The sequence below is a fragment of the Chlamydotis macqueenii genome, chromosome 1 (assembly GCF_036417535.1).
Source record: "Chlamydotis macqueenii isolate bChlMac1 chromosome 1, bChlMac1.mat, whole genome shotgun sequence".
In the NCBI taxonomy this organism is placed as follows: domain Eukaryota; kingdom Metazoa; phylum Chordata; class Aves; order Otidiformes; family Otididae; genus Chlamydotis; species Chlamydotis macqueenii.
In genome coordinates, this window is record NC_141556.1 from 206,220,575 (window position 1) to 206,238,741 (window position 18,167).

Sequence of the window (18,167 nt, forward strand, 5' to 3'; positions counted from 1 at the left end):
AGTGGCTTGCTGCAGACAGAAAGTAAATTATTTTATCCAGGGCCCTGCAGCACTAGGGACATAGGAATTTTTATAGGCGAAACAGAGCGTCCTTCAGTGTGCGACGTGTCACAGCTAACGTTGGAACAAGCACAGCTTCTTCCCCTGCCAGGAAGAAAGAGTAAGATAGAAAGAGCTGATAAGAAAATAAAATTTAGAAAAGAAAATAAAAACATGGGAATTGTATAGATAAACTGTCACAGATTAAAACCATGGTGTTTCCAGTGTTAAATAAAGTGTACTGCGTTTGAAAATAACTCAGGATGAGTGCATCTGGTGAGATGGGTGACTGGAAGCTGGAGTCATCCCACCAAACCCCAGTACAGTGCAGAGTTTTACACTGGACGAAGTCACCTGGGGTGCCTTAATATCAGAGGGAAAAACAGTTTGAGAGATCTATACGCACAAGAGTAGACAACCACATTTGGCCAAATGATTCTCATCCTAAAAGAACCTATTTCTACCCATTGCCTTTAAAGGGAGTCTATGTTGCTTAAGTCAGACAGCGATGTCTTCTGTTAACTGAGCTGAATCCAGATCTGAAGACACTGACAATGGCTCGTGCTAGGTGCCTAATCTGGTTAATTCCTCATACAGCCAATGAAGTCTCATGCTTTAGTGGATCATAATCTTTCAGCCTTATGATAATTCATCCTGAGAGGTGAAAGCAAAGGAAACATGATTAGACCACTTGTAATAATGCAAATTCATAGATCTGGCCTGTTACAAAACCCATTCAATCCTGCAGTATTTATCACAGTATTTGAGGGGCTCAGTGAGATATGAAGGAGATTCAGGGGGAACAAATGGAAGGAAAATGGTAGCTGACCAATGTGAAAATGAATAGATTCTCTTTTGCACATGAAATATAAATTTAGAATGCAATTTATTTCCTTTAATGCTTACCACTTCAAAGAATTGATCTTGCTCAAGTATTTTATTATCTTGTTCTTCTTATTATTATTTTTACTATGTATTACAACTAATATTCCACTTATATCAGTGATACATTTTAACCTTTCTAAGAAGAGTGAGGAACTGTGAGCTTAGACTGTGTACTACTGATGGGATGTCTTGCTATTGATTTTGGTGGGATCAAGACTCTTCCAGCACAGTGATAAGATATATCCAATATTATGCAATAATTCAATTTTATCCAATAAACTGACAGTTTGATATTCTTAGAAAGTCACAAATAATAGACATTCTGATTCTGTACCTCTTTTGTCAGATTATACACCAGTTTGTGGAGAAGAGGGGTGCAGTCAACTCTTAATGTGTAGTTACCTGAAAATGAAACAAAGACTTGGAAATTTTCCCTTCATGTACCAGCAGCATTATCTTCTTAATGGATTAAACCCTGCAGTCTTTTCTTGGACAAACTCCTTGACTCCAAGACAAGAATTCAGATCTTGCCTCAGAATATATGCAGAAATAGACTACTTGGTCACGTTGTATAAGCTACTTCTACTACACGACAATGATGCATTGGTTATGGTACATACACAGTCACGTAATGAAGCCTTCCCATAGTTCTAAAACGCTAAAAAGCTATCCCTCATTAGCTACAAGCCTTTGTCACTCATATGCTCCCTGAAGCTTGTGCTAAACAGAAGGCAATGGTAACACCCTACTTTTTGTAGGATGTTACAAATAAAGTTAGTGCATTCAGGAATCATGCAGGAGCAAAGACATACTCCCCGCAGGACTTCTTAAGTCTTTCAATGCAGCTGCTTCTTCTCTTACCATAAAGAGGACTTTTTCAGTATTTTTGCAGACTATATCTGAAAGACAGGTCATCTTCTGAATAAAAGACTTGCAAGACATCTGGCATTTTTTATTTCAGAACTAAGTCTCACCCAAATAGGAAGCAACAAGGATGCAGAGTAATGTTTCCATCTGCTGTCCCCTCAACCTCCCCTTTTACCAACACACTATGACTTCTACGCTTTACACCCACGAGGTTTCCACACTGCCTGTGGGCTATGTTGAGCTAGGTAGGTATCTCGTACTGAAGTTGTCAGTTAAGGAAGCAAGAGCCTCATCAAAAAGAAAATATCACCACTTTAGAGGCAGACAGGAGTGCAAAGCAGTCTTCTTATAGACTACAGCCACTGGGCAGCAGCTGGGCAAACATTTCTGCTCTCGTATACAGACAACAAAGAGGGGAAGAAGGGTGAGAAGGCTTTGATATAACAAAACATAAGCTCTCAGATAACACATTATTAGGTTTTCATATGGCTTTACACCTTTGGGTCATCCTTTGCACAGTGTGTACGCACAAGAGGACTAGACTGACAACTACAGAAAACCCCATGATGATGGAAAAACTACTAGAGAATGTTAATAACATTTCCAAAGAGAGTCTATATTTAGGAACTGGAAATTAAATCCACAAAAATGCTCAAAAGGATGACCCACTATTTTCTTTTTCATTGCTAAAGGATAATGAATAGAAATAATTTGCCATCGAAAATGTGGCATAGAAGTGCTGTGGAGAATGTATGATGTCAAACAAAATAATTCACCAAGTACATGGATGCTATGGCTCGACAGGGGATTTTAATCCTCATTCAGGTGAAAGATGTCCAAGATACTTAAAACAGTACACTGAATATGGTGTTCTTTTCCTTATTACATATTTCTTCTCCAGAAGTTTTACTTTCACATTTTCTTTAATGTATAAAGCAAGAGACATATCTGAATAATCAAGACTTAGAAGAAAATTGTTAAGGCAGCAGCACGTTGGCTGCAAACCAACTAAAAAATACGTGTTACGATCCATGCTGAGCATATGAAGCAGTTGTAAAGCTATTATTTCATTTGTTGAGATTTCCTAGGCGTGAAATTCTGCTCGATTTTTTACACAGCATGTAAGCTGCATAATTGGAGGAACAGCTCTAAATTTCCCTATACTCCAACTCCAACTGAGCATTTAGAAACTGGGTTTGGCTTTTCTTTCTTTCCAATCCTTTTGTGACAGACAAAATTTTCAGCTGACAGGAATCAAAAGTGTTCTTAAATGTGCCTGTTGATATCCATTTTATTCACACACAGTAAGCTCAGATAAGTTGGGTTTAACACGGGAAGAGCAATGCCCTAAATAACTAAGGATATGATGCAGCAGAGCCTCACAGGACTCCACTGACTATTATTTCAGCAGACAACAGCAAAAGAAGTCCTTCTGTAATAAAGTTCAGTATAATTTAAGGATTTTGTGATTTAGGCCATAGCGTTGGACCCAAAATTCAAAGGCCAGTTTCTAAGCAGCATTCCTGTATGACAGATTCTTCTCATAATCTGAAGGGCATAGTAAATTGGATAATGGTGGATCAGGATTTTTGTGAAATACTCTTCAGCATTTATTCTTCTAGAAGAGCTCTGCCGTAATATATATGTAACTCCTTGCATATTCTCCCTGCTCACAGCAATGAACAAAGGTGGTCACACTGGCCCAAGCACCAAAATGGATCCTACTCCCACAGAATGTAAGCCTAAGGTCTCAACACTAATTGTCTTAAGATCATAATAAATTAGTGTCCCAAAATATTATAATTCCACAGAGAAAGGAGCTGGAGCTGCAAATAGAACAAGGAGCAGTCTATCATATATTAAAACTATAATTGTAAATTAAAGCTAATGCAGTTAAGAGAGAGTTTAACATTCAGACTGCTCAGTTCATTAGCACAGAACACTAAACTCCTTCAGAAGAGACATTCTGGACTCCAGACACGTGGGCTGTAGCTCATGGATGATGCTATTTACAACAAGAAAGCAACATGAGAATTTAAATTATTCTCTCTCTCCACTTAATTCTGTATTTGCTACGTCTATTCTGAACATCACATTATCTATCTTATGTTTTCCAGCTCTGGATACAATCAATAATACACAGTCAACTATTAAAATTGACATCTGTGAAGTAAAGTGAGGCTAAAAATAAAACACAAACCTTCTATAGAAGAATCTGTGTTGATGTAAGCAACTGCCCGTTCCTGGAGGACTCTGGCATTTTCCTGGGGTTGCAAAAGTGTAATTATTACTTTCAATTAATGACATTTAGTCAAGAGCATGCTAAGTGCACTGTTTTTTTTACAGCATTACCTTTAAGAACCCGGTCAGAATAAGTAGCACTATGTACCTTGCTAATTAATGTTTGAGGATGGGTCAATGACCTGGGTATACAAAATTCACTCCTGCTTTCTGGGACTTAATTTGTTGTGGAAAACATCCACAAATTGTAGGTGCTGCCTGCTGCATTGCACAGGAGCAAGATGGAACAAGAAAATTACTGAACAGCATTGTAAACAGGGTAAATTAAGGGTATACACAGGTTTTAACTCTGCACTTGCAGTGCTTTTTCAACATGCAACATGTGACTGTGAGGTCAGCCAGAATTCCTCCACGTTTGTAACCCCTAGTTCTTCACGTGAGCTCCCACCCTGAACTCACTTTTAACACCGATAAACCCAGTATTGCTGTCATTTCTACACTCTTCCACTTCAAAAAGGGATGAGTCAAAGCACTGACATTTCCTATTCAAATGAATTTGATTGACTGTTTTGAGTCAACCAAGCATTGCTTTCATGCTAAATATATACACACATGTTTAATTTTTTGCAAACTGGTAATTATGTTTGATATTCTAATCAGTAAGTGGTACTTTATGAAGTCTGGGCTTTGTAAGAGATATTCTAATTAGGTTGGTGATTGTTATTTTATTCACTCAATTTATATCCCAACTAATCATTTGTAAGTCATGTGAACTAAAAATTGGATTGGTAATTAATAACTTCATGAATAAATTGATATCTCTAAAACAAATAGTAGAGGAGATTCTACAAAATAATATGAAAGCAGAGAATAAGCCTGTATATGCACACTAGGCCTTGCATATATGCAAAAACATATTTGAAGAAGAATCTGAAAGAAATTCCTTCATTTATGAGCAATTGAGATTGTCGGTGTAACAAAAGGATGTTGTTATAGTTGCAGAGTCTTTTTGTTACACAGAAAATAGTGGATATCATGGGTTAATTTTCCTCAAGATTTAGTAGATGACGGATTTGGCAGCTGCAGGAAACAGGAATGTAAGCTGTGAGGAATGTCCTTAGCGAAACTGAATCTAATTTAGGTGTCAAAAAGAAGGAATGCCTACTACCAAGATAAAGCAAGAAAACAATAATATAAAAACATTGATGTTCAAACATGAATTGTGCTCATGGCTTGCTACTCTAGTACAGCTGCTATTTAATGAAATAATGGATGAAAGATTACTAGAAATTAAATTATAAACAGAAAACATCACACAACAGCAGTAGCAATATGTGAACAAATCAAAGATAAACCAAACTTATTTAGTCACAACTTGCTCAGGAGAAATTGATCTTTTAAGTATCATTGTTTCATACACCTCATAGTTAAAACAATTGTCTATTGCTTCTTGACAGCATCTAAATATGTGCACAGATACACAGATAAAGAAATAACAAATAAAGTTTTATATACAGTCCAATTTTGTTACCATTGGAGTTCAGGTGGGATGAAACTGTAATGCCAACCCTTTAAAATCTCTCAGTAAATTATTTTAAAGATAATTTAAATTACGCTTTCTTCATTTAATGTCCCATGAAGCAAGAATAAGCTGCAGCGAGTCTATTGCAGCTACAAGCCAAACAGTTTATGGGAGAAAGAATTAGGGCAAATCCAAAGGAATAGAAATTTCAGCTTTGTTAGCAAATAAACAATGGAATCCATTTGGTATTTGGGAGCATGTTTCTGGTTTTGTTCGCCCCTCTGACATGTGTGGTTTACTGAAATATATGCCAATAAACTAAACCAAAAAGATTAAAATATTTTACAGATTTTGAAAGCTCTATCTATGTATCTAAATATAACCGCATAAATTAAATTCTAACAGAAAAACAAGACAACACATTTCTGTTAAACCATTCAGTACTAATAAATTGACATGGCACAGAAATGTGTTTCATCGAACAATTTTCTGCCTACTGTATTTCTAATTTGGATTTTACAGACAAAGCAACGAAAACTCTGGTAAGACCTATATTTCTTAGTGGGGCTGTTAAGTGAAGGGATAGATTTCCACATGGAGACCACTGAGGGACATTAGCTTTGAATCAAAGTGGATTTTTTAATCTTAGAAGAGGTAGTGCAGTTATGTTGTAAGAAGTTAGGTAGATAATTTGTATAAAAATATGAGAGCCTCACAGCACCTGAAGGAGTCTGTTGTGCTCCAATTTTACCTTGAAGCTATTGATTGCAGTCTAGGGATAGATTTCACTGGGTACTGCAACAGAATTTCAACTTTTGCTTTCTTTACACTATTTTTTTTATTTACCTCAGCCCATTCTGTGGAACCCAACAATCCAAATTCTTCTGCATCCCAGCTAGCAAAAATAATAGTTCGCTTAGGTCTCCAACCTGCAATCACATATTTAAACTTGAAAATTCAACTTAAAGTTAGAAAGTCTAGTGAAAGGTCACCATAGTCAATTGAAATAACTTTTAAAAATCTAGCACTTAATTGATATAGCGGTCAAAAAAACATCCTCTCTGAATTCCCTAGAGAAACATATTATCACAGATGCATTTCTTCTTAAAGCAATATTTTCCTTCCACACAACTAAGAGGGTACTATTACACTGATGAGAGACATGAGGGAATAAATTCAGTAAACTAAGATGCAATGCTACATATGCAACTCTTCAACGAGTTTGTATCTTTCATAATGAGAAATACAACTTTCTGCAGTGGTGAAAAGTTAAATCAATACAACTAGTTTTAAAATAGAAGGAAGCAGATTCAGACTCGATATGAAGAAAAAAAAAATTACAATGAGGGTGGTGGAACACTGGAACAGGTTGCCCAGAGAGGTGTTAGGTGCCCCATCCCTGGAAATATTCAAGGCCAGGTTGGATGGGGCTCTGAGCAACCTGATGTGGTTGGAGATGTCCCTGCTCCTTGCAGGGGGGGTAGACTAGATGACCTTTAAAGGTCCCTTCCGACCCAAACCATTCTATAACAGCTTATGAGAACATTCAACATAGTTCCTCAGAGCTGCTGTTTTCCATATCCATCATTTTATGTCTGTAATAAGTAAGTTACCTTCCATCTTCATTTTACCAAAACTCCGCACAACCTCTTGCAGAACAGCTGCACCTGTAGTTGGATCGATACCACCAAATACCCAAGAGTCTCTGTGACCTCCTAAAATAATATATCTGTCTGGAAACAAACACACAATATCAATTCTTAATTAAAATGCATTTAGGTTATCTGTATTTCCTTTGATTGTATCCCTACTTGTGTCAAACATAATACTAAGTTTAATACCAGTGCTACAAATTTATTTTTAAGGTACCCTGCCATCATTCACTTATTCTACTGAAGTATATAAATGAAGACAATAAATATTTTACATATATTTTTTCACTTTAAAGTCTTTTATGTATATGTCTTGCTACTAAGTAACAACAATATTATGTTGAGGTCTCCAGTCATCACTAGTTCTCTGTACTTTGCATTGTGCTAATTTTTGTAAAGACAAAATGTATGAATGATGTAAGAGGAAACCTACTGTAAAATGACAGGCGGTATAAAAATATTCTCTGACATCTATCATTCTAGCATTCCCATTCAAATACATGAAAAAGAGTGTGATGGGATGGACAGGATAACTATTAATGTTTTCTAAGATTCCACATCATCTGGTTATCTAAAAACCTTTAAGTTTCTGACAACATTAGAACAATTTCACCAGGCACAAAATAAAGAAGGAATTAAAATCTTCAAGCACCTGATGCTCACCTGGTTCCACAGCTCCTCTGAGGATGCCAATGACATTGTAAATTCGTGTTATTTTGTTGTTTGTGTGAACATGCATTCTGACTTTTCTGAAATGAAAAGCAGTATGGAGTAACCATTTCTGTCAGAGAAAGCAATAAAAACTCACTGTAATAGCTTGTAAGCCAGAAAGTTTGTGCTTTTGTTCTGCTCTGTGTATTCAGCATTGATCTAACCTGTCGTGCTGTATCAGTGCCCCATTTTTCATTTCAGGTGAATCTGCTGACAGAAAGATGCCTTAGAAGCAACTTTATTAAGTGGGTTCATCTATAAACTTTCAAACATTTACAGAATTTATTGAATCGTTATTTATGGGAGTCAATCTGATAATTGTGTGTTAGAGGAGAAAAGTGAAAAGCATATGCAGTAATTAAAAATACATTTACATTTTGACCAAAATTATAATTGTGGCTATACATATTTTTATAAAGAATACACTTTGGTTTCCTAGCACAATTCCATGTAATAAAATAGAACTTGGAGAGAAGGTCATTAGAAATACTAATCCAGGAACAACTTGAAATCTCTGTTTAGAACAGCAGATCTAAGTGATTAAGATTTGTCAATCCTCCATCTTCTCCTCCCTCCCAGTAAAATCCGCTTGTGAAATTTTACAAAAACAAAGAAAATTCAAGTGTTAGTATTAGTATTCACCCCCTCTTAACCTGTAGAAGAAACAAAACATCAAACAATGCTTTTTTTTTTTTGCGTCTGACAAAACCCCAATAGTTTCACATTTGAAGTTATCTTTTCAGCAGCAAATCTGCATAGCTGTCAAAATCAAAACCAACTTCAGGACAGCTACTGGATCTTTGCCCAGCAAGTAAGCGACACCAGTGCCTTGAGCACGCATATACTTGCTCAGTTTCCACGTGTAAGTGACTTTTAACCTAAACTCAAAAGGTTCATTTTGATGTGGAGCTACTCTGAGAAGGAAGTATATGTAAGATCAGCCAATATTTACAAAAACTGCAACCCTGTCAAGTAGGAAGATGTCAAAAAGTGCATTCAAAAATATTTCCCATGTATGTTTTGTATATGAATCATATTGTTTCTTTTCTGACTGTTGCTCTTCAAGACATTCCAAACAGCATCTTAATTATGTCAAACATGCTTTCTTATTCATTTATTCCTACTTAATTCATTTTCAGCTAGTCTTAAAGCAGTACAGAAAAGAATAATGATCAATGAAGTCTTTATAAAACTATATATTCAGACATAGTCTTGTTTTGCAGGAGGTGGAGCAGTAATAATGATACACCATTTTTACACACCATTCTTAAAATAATATCTCTTGTAAACCAAATGTATTTTCACATGAAAAAGTGACAGAAAAATGATCTTTAGCTTTATCTATTGCAGCTTATTAGTTATAAACAAGGAAGAATGCTATCACAGCCCCTGAGAGCCAGTCAAAGCCCTGATCGTCAAATGCAATTGTTTTGTGGCTTGGTCTCCTAGAGAGCAACTCTGTAGTGCTGAAGACCTGGACAGTTGCATTTCTCTGTTAAAGCTGAAAAAATGTACACTGCAAACATAGTACTGCTAATCCAACTGGTCAAAGGCCAGTTCCTCCCAAAAGAATTAGAAAGATATATGTGCTTTGGGCTCTTCTGTCCTGTTATTGTTCAGGGCTTTCAACCGCGGGGCCTACCAGCTCTGAGGAACAGCTGGCGGACCCCCACGTCATTGCCACACTTCACAGCTCTAAGTACACAGAAATCCTGGGAGGCTTCCAGTGGACAAGGGAAACATATGTAGAAGAGAACTACTGAATTGTCAGTCCTTTCCCGTTCGACTGCTACAGGCTGCCTGTCCTATTGTCCCCTTGGTCACCAGACACAGAAAAGAAAGACCAAACTTGAAGTAATGAGGAAGATTAGGGTTAATTCAACAGTATTAAGAAATATCTACTTACTGCTATATAGCCATTTCTAAAAGAACCAGCGAAACAATGTCTGAACCGTAAAGTAAGGACTAAAGTTGGAATGACAGGGCTGGACCTCTGATTTCTCTGTCCATTGACACTTGGGACATGGAGCAAAACCATAGTTTTGATAATTGATTTTCAAATTCTAATAATTATCACCAAGTGTTGCCCACTCAGAAGGAAGTAATTTTTTCCAGAATATCTCTAGATATATTGTTTCACAGGTTTTTTTTTGTTCTTGTTGTTGAGATTTTTTTTCAATATTTTATAAATAGGCAAGTGTTAAAACAGACCTTGTAGAAGAGTTGTCTGCAAATCCTGGCCCTATGTTATAAGACACATTGAGACTTCCCTTCCAGCTGCTGTCTGGAGCTGCAGGTCCTCCCATTGCACTGTTAAGTGAAAATAAGAGAAATGTAGCTGATGAGTAGGCTAAAACCTTAAATTCCCTTAACAATTACTGCACCTAAAACAAGATGGGTTTACATACTTCTTAAAAACACTATGCCAGAAACAGATTGCTTTGAATTTTCCACATTTTCTGAGGCACACACTAACACACACACAAAACCAACCCAATAAATACAAGTAACAGCATAGATTTTACCATTTTAGTATAAAAAATTTTGCTGCACATTTGTGAATACTGACTTCTGGTGAGGAGGACTGATGCATACTCACCGTAATAATACTTCTGCATCGTGATATCCAATGGGATGAACTGGGATTTTGGGCATCCCTACACCTTCATTAACTTTATACCTGAAAGTGTACTCTGAGAAACCAGAACAAAATGTCAAGTTTATAGTGTTCTTAGCAACTTTCACCAAACTGGAAATACTTTTGAACAGCACAGCCACAAAGTAGCCACAAGCATCCATCAGTTTTTTAATTCTTACATCATTTCTTAGATATTACTTCTAGGAGACCAACATGTAATGACAGAACCACAAACCCAACAGTGCATCTGCAAATCTGTGTAAGAGAAGTCCCCACATTTGACACAAAGTTAGATTTGCTGTCCCATCTCCTCAAAGCTGACTGTGGGACAACCAAGCTGGTGGGTGAGGTGAAGACAGCCCCGTGCAGCCTGTTGAAAGCTACAGAAGACATTCACAGATGCATTTATCTATGGTGAAGACAATCAACGTCTCTCTGAATCTGGTGAGCCAGGCACACACAATTTACCCTGTTTTTTCAGTATCATGCTGTCTTATGCCCCCAGCAATGGTCACACAAGGTAGTGAGCTTTCCAGAAGCATCCCTGCATTCCCATCCCATGAGCAGACAGGACTGGTAGGTATCTTAGTTCAGACTGAGTACAGGATGCCTACAAGGACAAGATGAGCACATGGTGCCAAGTTTCAAAAGACTCCAGGCTACTGTTGGTTTTAATACAGACGTTTTACTCCCTGTAAAGAGGATTTTGAACTGTTTTTCTGCTTGGAATTTAGAATCAGCAAGGAAACATACCTCCAAGCAAACCTATTACTCCTCTTTGATGGTAAACTATAATTAGTTTAAACTGGTCCTCTTGAGAAAAAGATATTTAAAATGGCTATAAATTCTCAGCCATTTCATACTGCTTCACAGTCTGCAGACCTACATGTACTGCTTTTCTAAGAGTTACAAAGCTGGGATCATACAAATATATTTTCCTAAAAACTTACTTTCCCTGTCTAACACAATAGCAACCAGTTGAAGAGACATATAGGTAGAACTTAGTCTGCAACAGGAAAATTAACTACTGCTAAAAATAATTTTAAGCAGCTTTTTCCTTTGCACCTATACTGAAAATAAATTAATTTCTAGTGTTGCAGTAACTTCCAGCACCAGTTTATAAAGTACTTGATGGCCCAGGGTACAGATCTTTCACTCACCTTTTGCGGGATAACCTGGTGTGAGAGGGTCCCCAGCTCCATTCAGGTTTAACACATTCCCACGCTGGGCTCCTCCACCTGGAAGGTTCCAGCCATTTGGATAGGGATCTACTCCTGGGGCGCAGTAGTCAGCAGGGTCTGAATAAAGTATGATGCCTTGAGCTCCTGCTAATATGGCATTTTTAACCTGTGAAATTATTCGCTTTTAAGAAATGCCCTTTTTTTTTTTTTTAAACGCAGTTATAAATCTGAATGTTGCTATTTACTTCCATGGGGAAATAGCTTTAGAATTTGTATATGCGGAAGAGTGAAAATGACCACAGATGCAGCAGAAGAACAAACCACAGCAAAACACAGTATGCTCATTATTAGTGTCACATCTTTAGTCACAGCTCAAGGCTGTGAAATAAAGCACAGGACATAAAACTGAGGCACAAAAACTGACCTCTATCCCCACTGTCCCACTGTCACCAATTTTGTCAGGGTTGTCTAACATCAGAAGAGCTAGTTATCAATCTCTGCATCAGATTCCTTGTCAAATACTTACTTTTTCAAAATACTGCCCTTCTATGGATGAAAAGTATTAAAAGCCGTGGCTCCACAAACTACTCAGTTCCCTAAATTAATCTCTTGCAAGAACTGCCTAAGGAGTTTGCAGTCATCTCAGTCTGAAGAGATTAATCAATGTATCTGGTTTTATTGTTTTGGGGGTTATTCTTAGAATGCAGTTACAATGGATACATTGCAGGCTTCCTTCTGCTCTTATGTTCCAAATTACACCCCTCGTAACTCCCACCAGCTGTACCATGAGCACTGTCTGACCCACAGAGGAAAAAATAGAACACAGTCCTTACTTTGTTTCCTCTGAAGATCTTCCCATATCTGACAATGACAATCTTTCCTGTACAGTTAATTCCCATTTCACGCTCCAGCTTAAAAAAATCTTCGGTGCGGCCGTAATTCACATATACCAGATCTGCCTGCACAGAAAAGAACAGCAGTTTCATGGCAACTGGTCATGCAACAAACAAATACACAGTTTTATTCATTATGTACGATACAGTTGTTTTTTTTTTTTTTTGCGTTTCTACTAACGAGAAGCAGAGCCCACAAAACCAAAAGATTTCCATAATATTCTGTAGGAGGCCTTGGCTCAAACTGCTGACCTTCCTGTGTTACCCTGCACTTAACAGCAGTCCTGGCAATAGAGGTTGGAAACTAAACTAACGTACTTTGCTAAATTGACAAACGTCTATGGCCATGAAAAAAACAGCGGTATTCCTCATATACACAAACACTCTCTATCATATATTTTAATTCTCTATGCAATGCAGTGTTGTCCCTGCCTTGTTCCCCCATAATCATAGAATCATAGAATCATAGAATGGTTAGGGTTGGAAGGGACCTTCAAAGGTCATCCAGTCCAACCCTCCTGCAAGGAGCAGAGACATCTCCAACCAGATCAGGTTGCTCAGAGCCTCATACAACCTGGCCTTGAATATTTCCAGGGATGGGGCTTCTGGTAATGAATTACCAGATTAAGCAAGGGACTTTTGTAGCCTTTGAAGACAAAACTTAATCCAAAATATCTTCCAAATTGCTCCATATATTGCTATTTCTACTTAAGGCTTAAGCAAGTCCTCTCCATATGGTTCAGTAATGTGGAGTAACCTGAGATACATCAAACATTTTCCATAAAGATAAAAGCTTTTCACTTGTTATGTGATTCAGATTTCTAGCGCTTTGATAAAGCTTTTTTTTTTTTCTAACAGGAGACTTCTAACCTTCACACAATATGTGGCCTAGCTGTCCCTGTGTTCTCTTATACTAACAGTTAATTAAAACTACTACCAGAAATATTTTGAGAAGTTGGAACAATCTCTCCCAGCAAGTGTTTAGCAAAATATGACTTCAGCTAATAATACTCTTACGTAATTTTTTTTCTTACCTCTGGCACTCCTTGTGCTGAAAAAGCATTATACGGCGGCAGTATATCAGTAACATTTTCATATCCCTGTGGAGGTGGTTCAAACAATGATGTATTGAAAATCTATCAATAAATAACAGAAGTCTTTGGTCAAACACTCCACCTCCAAGCACAAGTTTGTACAGTAAGCTTGGTTATTGCAAACAACACGTTAGCTTCCATAAGTTCTTAGCAAAAAATACAATTCTAACTAGTATACGTAAGATCAAATAAAAAAAACCAGCTAGGAATACACAGCTGAATTTTTATAACAGAATGCAGATATGAATACAGGGACAGATCACTTGTCAGAAGATGCTCATCAGTTGCTATCTGAATCTAAGCAAAGAAATAGCTGAAAATTGCCAAGAGGTGGTGACAATAAAGACACCTAGTTCATCCAAGCCTTCACAGGTATTTTTTGTGATTAATCCCACCTGTATTATTCTTCTTCTCTTCACCTCTTTCCTAGTTATGCTCCCATTAAACATGCTGCCTTTTATCACTATTGTAAAACTCATGTTGCCTCAAGGTTCATTTCTGCTCCTTGTCACCTTGTGAGATTATAGCTGAGAGAATTTTGCAGGGTTTCTGGAAGAATTTCTCCATTCTTTCACCTCTAAGCTCATGTCACCCCTGAGCCTATATTCCTTAGTTTTTACCAGGGCTCTTCATCCCTACCTATGTGCTATGATGTTTCTCTAGCAGTCCCATCTCCTCTCCTCGCTCAGGCTCCTTGTCAGATTACATCTACTTCTTCATTCTCCTGTGCGTACAAAATGGAGAAGGTGAATACAGACTAACTGTTCATTATTACTTCCAACACTAACTTAGGACACATCATAGGAAGCCAGTAGGATGAGGTTCAGAGCAAATGAAAGGAGGTAGTGCTTCATACAACAGACAGTATCTGTGTGGCATTCCTTACCTCAGCATGTCGTGGAAGCAAAAATTGTAGAGATGTTCAAGCTGAGATTGGATAGGTGCTTGGAAGAGAGATCTAACAAGGGTCACTAATTGGAAAAGAGGTCTAATGAGGATTCTTAAAGAGACTAATTGCACCAGGCTTAGAAAATCCCTGACCTGAAAACAGCTAGACACTGAAAGAATTGCATGCCTTAAATACATTTCTTTGTTCTTAAATTTCCCTGTGCATCCGCTTAGGGCTGTTTATGGAAACAGAATATTGGCCTAGAAGTATCCTTAATCTGAACCAGTATGGCCATTCTTGCACCGTATGGTCTATTGGTGTTGATCATAGCCTCTCCACACATCCTCCCTCTGCTGTATGAGGAGGCACTGAGATTTCATACACTCTGCTGTTCTGCTGCACGGATCTGGAATAATATTTCTAAACATGAGTTCCCTTTTTACTGGATTTTTATCATACTATAAAGCATATGCAGGGATGAGTGGGTAGGAAAACAGAGGAAGACACTGTTTCTTTAAAGAAGTCTTACATAAATGTAGTTTAATGATTAAAAAGATCACCTCATTCCCTTGATCATCAATTAATGAGATGTAGTTTGGCTGCTTTTCACTTGGGTATGAAAGAAGCACATCATAATGAACGAGTTCTGCTGAATCTAGTCCAAATTCCTTCCACTGGCCTTGAATTTGTTTGGCAAGAAGAAGATTCTGCTCAGTTCCTGCGAGGTGAGGCAACTTTGTAAACGAGCTGGAAGAAAACAGAAAAAGGCTAGTAAGCAGCAAATGCAGAGAGGCACAATAGTGAACTCTGATCAGTGTGTATAAAGCTTTTATTCAAGCCACATGCATGGAAAGTAAGGTCTTTTAGTTAAAGTCTGAGCTGTATAACACAATTGTTTATCAGAGTCTGCATCAGCATAAGCACAAAACGTAGTCAGAGCAGAGGATCTTTCCTGAGGCCTTAAGGTAAATCAGCTGAACCTTTCTGTATGCACAGCAGAAACAGCTGCATCTACACAAGCGCAATGAAAATCAGTGTCAAAGACACTCTGCAAAAAATATGAACAGCATGCAAGGATCAGAAATAGATACAGAAAAGCTACACGTTCAGAAAGGAGCCCTCCATATAATTCTGGTATCTGATGATGGGTTTGTACATTGTTGGCATAACATGTAAGTTTAACTTGAAAATAATTTTCTTAAATTATTTGCACAAATTTCTTTTTTTTCTTATTCAAAAGCCTGAATAATAAAAGGCTTCTTAACAATATTTACATCCAGATCAGATATAACACATAACAGTGACAGTCAGAAAAAACATCAAGCCCCTCTGGGCTACCCTACAGAAACCTGTCTACAATTTCTTTGGCCCAGTGAACAAATGAGTTACGCTGAAAGCTGGTCAGTCAGCCAGGTACTAAGCACCAGCTTCCAATTCCCAACAGGCTGCTTGTTAATGGCTGCCCCATGGATTTCAGATACCATTTATTACCATTAATTAGTGGTACCAAATACCATGATTAGTACCACTTCAACCTGTCAGTTCAGTCTATTTTCAACCCATGTTGAACAACTTGTTCTTCAGTTTGTGCTTCTTCAGCTTCCAATGAGAACGCTGCGGGAGACGATGTCCAAAGCCTTGTTGAAGTCAAGGATGTCACAGTCACTGTAACATCACCACTGATACACATAGGCACTCAACTCCTTAGAGAAGACAATCACTCTGATCAGGGTGATCATATAAACACAGTAAAAAATGCTGACTGCTCCTAACTGTCTTCATGTCCTTCATGTGTTTGGAAACAGACTCCAGAAGGATGATTGGTCACCCTTCCAGGGAATGAAGTGAAGATGACCTGCCCATAGTGCCCCCAGGTTGTCCTTCTTACCTTACTTAATGATGGGCAGAACTTCAGCCTTTTTCAGCCACCAGGGATCTCCTCCAAACACCAGAACTTCTCACAGACAGCAGCCTTGCAATCACAAGTCTTTCATGTGAACCCCACCTGCCCCCCTGGATTCGAATGCATCCAGATTCTCTATGCAGACCACAACCTTCTGCTCTCTGCTGTTGTCTTTGCCTCTCTTTAAACTGTGCGAGTATGCATCGAGGTTCAGAAGAAACCCTTGCCAAAGCTTGTTGCCTGACTTCTCGCACTTGAATTCTCTGGAGTATTTTAAGTACCTTTTAATTCCTTAAGTACTCTAGTTAAATGCTACATATGTTGTAAGGAAAAATACACTGAACAACACAATGCCTTTTTTCAATTTTTCACTTCCAGTTTCAACCTTTCCAGAGCTATGATTCAAGGCTAAAGTCAAAGTGCCTGTATTTTCTGAGACTCATATTTTTTTCCTCACTTGATAAGAGCAGATTTAGTAATGTGAAAAACTAAGAATATGGATCAAAATTCTCAAGTTGACATTTTTTATGCTTTTAACAAACTTTTTGGATAGCGTATTAATATATTTTTTATACAGTTCCTGCTTTTAATTTGAATTTAGGAAAAAAATCACCAGTATGAAGCATTTGGCTCAAATCAAAGCAAGCAGACAAACTAGATACCATTAATACCCTATGGCCCTATTTTAGCATAATTGCAGAGCTATTTCATGCTGTTGTCAATCTCTATGTTGCTTAGACTCTCACTCAAACATAATCTTCAGGAACTCTCCAATCTACTGAGAGTAACAAATACAAAATAAGATAAGGCCTACAGACTTAAAAAGCTAATTGATGTTAGAAATTAAGCCTTTTGGGTTTAGAATAAATGTGCAGAAATCAAATTTGTCAGTAATCCTTTCATGTTTATGATGCAGCTGCTGACTTACATGCTGAATACCAGCATGTTACTAACCAGAGGTTTAGTTTATATTTGTTTACTTTTTGTTTGAATATATTTGTTCCTCTGTAGAAGATACAAATATACACAATAATGATTTTTTTTTTCATTTCCAGTGGAATACACAGCAAAACAATAAGGTATTTCTATATTGCTCACATTTTAGAGGTTTTGAAAGAACAATGTGGATGCACTACGATGCAAAAAAAAAAGTACATTTAATAACAATTACATCATGCAAGACTTAACCAACCATACACACACACTGTGCATGGACAGGGCTCTTCACCTTCTGGAACAGAAGACAGGGTATAATGGGATCTCAAGCATCCAGTTAACAGCACATTATCCAATAAGGCTACACTAAAGGAATCATGAGTTGCAAGTATACATACAACTCAGTGCCACGCAAATTTTGTAGCATTTTTAATACTACATTTTAATACATTCATTTTCTACTTAGACTAGCTGCTCAAACTGAAAGTTTAAGGAGACATTGGACAGATTATCAATCAAGTGTAATTAATAGCAATCAGTGTATCCCAAATACAGTAAAATTACGTCAGTCTAAGAGAAAGCAAAGTTATCTGATGTTAGAGCTTCAGACACTTCTGAGGAAAAACCAGAGACTTACACTGCATTAAATCAAGTCTGTGGAAAATCATAATAAAAAAGCACGATAGACACTGACAGTAATGCGGCTTGAGGGAAGC

At 37.5% G+C, this 18,167-nt stretch overlaps 1 protein-coding gene across 3 annotated transcripts in view; it reads right to left on the reverse strand.

Moving 5' to 3' along the window:
* NAALAD2 (N-acetylated alpha-linked acidic dipeptidase 2) overlaps positions 1 to 18,167 on the reverse strand; it is a 33,177-nt gene that overhangs the window by 12,999 nt on the left and 2,011 nt on the right. For 2 of the 3 annotated variants that reach the window (XM_086742789.1, XM_010116919.2), the window contains exons 3-13: positions 15,173 to 15,359; positions 13,664 to 13,765; positions 12,570 to 12,695; positions 11,716 to 11,902; positions 10,517 to 10,610; positions 10,129 to 10,227; positions 7,870 to 7,955; positions 7,168 to 7,287; positions 6,401 to 6,483; positions 3,992 to 4,055; positions 1,259 to 1,326 (exon numbers count right to left, since the gene is read on the reverse strand). In XM_086742789.1, the coding sequence (XP_086598915.1) occupies positions 1,259 to 1,326; positions 3,992 to 4,055; positions 6,401 to 6,483; positions 7,168 to 7,287; positions 7,870 to 7,955; positions 10,129 to 10,227; positions 10,517 to 10,610; positions 11,716 to 11,902; positions 12,570 to 12,695; positions 13,664 to 13,765; positions 15,173 to 15,359 (1,216 nt within the window). Of the gene's footprint in view, positions 1 to 1,258; positions 1,327 to 3,991; positions 4,056 to 6,400; positions 6,484 to 7,167; positions 7,288 to 7,869; positions 7,956 to 10,128; positions 10,228 to 10,516; positions 10,611 to 11,715; positions 11,903 to 12,569; positions 12,696 to 13,663; positions 13,766 to 15,172; positions 15,360 to 18,167 lie in introns of those variants that run through there. The other variant, XM_086742799.1, reaches the window with a different exon arrangement.